Below are 5,374 nucleotides of genomic sequence, written 5' to 3'. Positions count from 1 at the left end.
CAGACTTTATGTTTTACGTAGTGGCTCGGGTCACATCACCCCATGCTATGCGTAGATCTCCACATACTATGGCTAAGATAAAATGTAGTAGCTTAACTAAATGAGTTATGTCGCACTATGCAACAAAGGCAATGGGGTTTAACTAACCCACACTTTAACAAGGTTGTGGTGGTTAATTAAAAATTTTAGATAAAATAACGAAACAAATAAAGAAAGTTGATGATTGGTTAAAGGTGGACATCATCTCACCTTTAACATTCATGCCCATTAAGGGCTTGGCGAATGGCAAAGAAGCCCTTAGCACCTCTGTTAACAACCGTGTGGTGGTGTTTGGTCTAATATTTTTTTTAATAGCAAATGATTCTCATATTCTACTTTACATTGATAAATTTAATTATTTTTTCATAGGTTTGAACCTATATAAAAAACATATCTCTCTATCAAATGAGTTACTCACTTATTAACAATCTAATGCCATGTTGGGTCTTGAATTCCAACACCTTTTCTTTTATTCGGTGTCGAATATTTTGAAATTCAAATTTCTGTTCACTAAAAAAGGGAAAAGTATGAATCACTACAATTAAAGAAATCTATGGTGACGGAACATCAATTGATACGACTGTGGTATGATAACTGGGTCAAACCATCTATGGTAGTTTGTCACATGATATGGTTGTTTAGATTTTTCCATCCGCTACTTATGGGCCTGTCACCGGTCATTAGGGCTGTAAACGAACCGAACGAACACAAACAAGGCCTTGTTCGTGTTCGTTCATTAAGGAAATAGTGTGTTCATGAACGGTTCACGAACACTTACCGAACGAGATTTTATGTTCGTGTTCGTTCATTAAGGAAAATAACGTGTTCACGAACGGTTCACGAACACAAACGAACACAAATAAAATCGGCAAAGCTCAGAGATTAAGACCGATGTGTTCATCAATGTGAATAATGAAAGAATGTAAACGAATTGAACGAACACGAACAAGGGCATGTTCATGTTCGTTCATCTAACTTTAAACAAACACGAACACTTAATCGAACAAATATTTATGTTCATGTTCGTTTATTTAAAAAATGAACATTTGTGTTCATTTAGGTTTGTTTGTTTAAAATCTACAATATATATAACTGAACAAAGATAGAGAACATATATGAACACAAATAAACATAAACGAATATAACTAAACAAAGATAAAGAACATATATGAACAAAAGCAAACATAAACGAACATAAATGAAAACACTTAAAATGAACACAGATTAACAAATATAAAAGTTTAAGTAAATGACTCATCCAAATAATATTTAATTATTTTTTATTAATACATAAACAAACATAAATAAATAGACACAAACGAACATAAATAAACGAACATAAATGAACGAACGGAACATGTGTTCATGTTCGTTCGTTTAACTAAACGAACACAAACTTTTTGTTCATGTTCGTTCGTTTATTAAATAAACGAACATAAACGAACTTCTCGCTGAACATTTCACGAACAGTTAACCGAACATTCGATTCGTTTACAGACCTACCGGTGATAGCACAAGTTATGTATCTTTTTATATTTGGTCTTTTGCTTCCATTTTCTCGTCATCTAATTAAGTTAAGAGTACGCTAATTTAAGATGTATCATTATCAAAGTATATTCCAAATAAATTATTGGCTTTCATATGATACATAAAACACATGACAACACAATTTATTTTCCTAAATGAAAAGTGAAAAAGTAAACAATAAACCATGCCACTTTCATAGTGCAAGTACCAAATCATCCAATAATTTCAGAAATCCTTAAGCAATTTCCGAACCTGTTCCAGTGTGACAAACAACACGATTGTAAACGGTCCCTGTCTTGATATTGTAGGAATGAACCCTTTGTAAAGTGCCATAAGACCTTCGGTCCTCACGGTTCGCAACGCACAATCAGTTGCGCCTGCATAAGGCGGGGCCATTCCGGGCTCCACCTTCATATTCATAACCCGAGTCTTAATCACATCAATCGGGTTCGTGACCACCGAAGCCACGAACCCTGCAGCAAAACTCGCGGTCACATGGGTCCCAAGCCCATCCTCCATCACACCCTTGTCCAATATCGTCTCCTTGATCTGATCGTACGACGCCAACTGCGACGCAGTTACCAACATGGCGCGGTTCACCGTAAGAGATGAACCACGCCATAAACTACCAACCCCCTCGTTTTTCGCCATTTGCGATATAGCGTCCACCACGCTTTTATAATTCCTACGCTGCAAAGCGGGTAGCCTTCCATCCGCTTGCATGCGAACCATCGCCACGTCGGCCGGGTTCCCCACAGCCGCCCCGATCCCACCCGCGATCAACCCGGCACCAATCTTCTTCCACAACCGCATGTTTCCGGTTTCCGGATCGGTCCATTTCTTCTTCATTATATCATAAAGGCCCATCCGGGTAGTCGAATAAAGTGTCTGACGGAGAACTGTGGCGGATACGCCCGAGAACAGCGCTGCTGCCCCGTCTTGCTGGATGATCCGCATCCCAACCGTAACGGGCCCCACACGTTGGGGGGCCGGGACAGGGATGGTGGCACCCAGTTGTGCGGGTGCAACAGCGCGTACTGAGGCGTTTTCGCCTTGTAGTTGCATCCGGACCTTGATGAGATCAAGCGGGTGGGTTGAACATCCGGCCACTATTGATGCTATACCACCTTCAACAAATCCTTTCAATCCCATTTTTAGTGTGACAAAAAATTGAAATTATATGAATTATGTAAACAAACAATATAAAAATTTAATATGATTATGAATGATTCATCATGTCTCTGTCATGAGCATGTGCAGTATCATTCAAGGATACGTCAAGTATTTTTCAAGACCTCTAAAGTAGTAAGACACGTTAAGTTAATTTTCAAGGATAGAAATTTAACATTTTGAGTAGAGGACCCATTTCTAACATTCGAAGGTTAGAAATCATAACTATCTTACTTTTAGAATAAGTTTTAAAATTTTTAACCTTCTTTTTCCTAACGTTCAAGTAGAGTGGGTGGTATTGTGTTCACTCTTGGAGAACACAAAAATAAAAAGGTTTTGGATTCCGGTTAATAGAATAAACATGTTGTGTTTGAATTAATCGGTTTGGTTTAAATGTAAACAAATTTAACTATTACAACCCATTAACACATTTACAACTTGATTATAACTTACCTATCAGTTTGACTCGTTAAGATAGATGATTAAGTTCTTGTTACACAATTTAAGTGTGTTCAAGTTTAGGTTAATGTTTTTGACAAGCAAATAATATTTGAGTTGGGGTTCAATCCGAAACGAAAAACTTGTCATCTAGTTTAACTTGTTTAGATAAATAAACTAAACGGTTGTGTATGGCATTGACGGTCCAACCAGCCATGATTATCAACACTTCATCCATATTTATCTTTTTTTTCTCTATAGTCATTATTATTTTATTTTTATATTTATTCACAAATCACGGGTGCACCAATGAAAATGAAGATCTATTAATTAATGGCATCTTGAAAATGATTATGTAATAATTAACTAAAATAAAATAACCACTTGCAAACGTGTTGGATAAGATAATATATAAATTATAAATATGGTCTAGTGGTTTAAACTTGTAGTAATAAGATATTCGCTGATTAAATTTATCATTTAATATGTATATAAAATAAAAATCATAGTCATTTTCAAAGAATAAAAGCTGGCTGTTATGTTTTAAGTCACATTAATTAAATAATTCATCTCATACGGCACCCTAATCCTATAATAAAATATATTTGTTATTGTAGTATGTCATGAACAAAATGGGGACTATGGTCATGGTTAAACTATGATATGCTCACTTGTTTGTAGTTTATTTATTTAATAGTAAGAAACAAAGTTATTTTGTAGTCAAATGTAAAATAGATTGACACAATATAAATGACGGTCATGTACAACTCATGTGATATTTCAACATCTCACTTTTGATCTCTAACTTTAAGAAATCATATTACTGCTTCAGTCTTATGAATAAACTTAACACAAATATTGCTAAACATGAATGAAAGTTCAAATTTTCTACTAAATGTTATAAAATAATTAAAAATACATTCAAGTATTAAAAATAGGGGCAATTTCATTACAAATATTGAAAATATCATATATACCCATGTAAAATTAAAAATATCATATATGCCCTTATAAAGTTATTAATATATCATATATACCCAGTTCATTAAAAAAAATGATCATATTACTCTAGTTTGATTAGATGTGATATAAGGTTTAACAGTGTAGACCATTCGATGCGATAAATCTTCGAATGGTTTGCAATTTTGAAGAAGTTACGGGAGACGATTTGGTTGTCGTTAGAGGTGAAAAACGTCAATTAAACTATAAAAATAACATAGGGTATAAACACATTATGTAATAGAAATGGGTAGAATGATCTATTTGTTAAAATTGGCGTATATGAAAGTTAAATTTTTTGAAAAATAACGGTAAAATGGTCATTTATTAAATTATTATTAATTAACAGGGGTATATATGATACTTTAATTGTGTTTATAAGGGCATACATGATATTTTAATTACTTTGTAAGGGTATATATGATATTTTAAGTTTTGCTTGGGTATATATGATATTTGTAATGTTTGTAAGGGTATATATGAAATTAATCCTTAAAAATAAATGAAAATCTATATTTATTGGGTGCATGTTAGAGCATTCACAATATCATCCTCATCAACATCTACATTGTTTAACTACAAACGCATTTATCGCTAAAATTATTTACTTTTAAAAATACGTCACATCCAATTTCCCATATGTATATTTGGTGTGCTTGAATAGTAATAAATAAATTAAGCAAACGAACATACTAGTTTTAAAAGATTAGTAACCTAAGAATACTAAACTAGATAAATAAAGATTAGTGACCTAAGAATACTAAACTAGATAAGACCGAATAAAGTTAATCGAAGACTAACGAATGTGAAGGGGTATACATACACTTATGGAACCGTCTTGGAATCTAATCCATCAACACTCAACAACGTGTGAAATGCTAAGATGGATTATGACCGAATAAAGTTAATGTCACCAAACTACAAATGAAGGCTATCGACACATATCAAGACCTAATTAGATGAAGCCAATTTAATTAAAAACACTTATGACTTAGGGTTGCTAGGTTGGGTTTGAGCTGGATATGCAAACACTACAACTAACGACCGAACAATGTGTCACCACACCAAAATTATGAATCCACGCCTCCTTCCTTCTTTCTTCTAAAAACATTTAACACTCATTAATCCATTATTACCACCTCCATTATCACCCACACTCAGCCATCGAGCTCCGTCTTATTTCGTTGGCCAATGTGCGGTA

At 34.0% G+C, this 5,374-nt stretch overlaps 1 protein-coding gene across 1 annotated transcript; it reads right to left on the bottom strand.

The window, feature by feature from the left end:
* Window positions 1-1,778: 1,778 nt before the first annotated feature.
* On the bottom strand, window positions 1,779-2,718 carry LOC143530392 (mitochondrial uncoupling protein 5-like). Its single transcript, XM_077025939.1, has one exon. The coding sequence runs from the start codon at window positions 2,716-2,718 to the stop codon at window positions 1,792-1,794; it is 927 nt and encodes a 308-aa protein (XP_076882054.1). The 3' UTR covers window positions 1,779-1,791.
* Window positions 2,719-5,374: the final 2,656 nt, after the last annotated feature.

The sequence above is a fragment of the Bidens hawaiensis genome, unplaced genomic scaffold (genome assembly GCF_021521415.1).
Source record: "Bidens hawaiensis isolate Kalapana, Puna unplaced genomic scaffold, B.hawaiensis_p1.1 tig00008945_1, whole genome shotgun sequence".
Taxonomy (NCBI): domain Eukaryota; kingdom Viridiplantae; phylum Streptophyta; class Magnoliopsida; order Asterales; family Asteraceae; genus Bidens; species Bidens hawaiensis.
Note: the sequence above shows the minus strand (reverse complement) of the source record. Positions and strands in the feature narration are given on the sequence as shown.

Coding starts and splice junctions, on each gene's coding strand:
- LOC143530392 (XM_077025939.1), bottom strand. CDS start 2,718: ATGGGATTGAAAGGATTTGTTGAAGGTGGTATAGCATCAATAGTGGCC.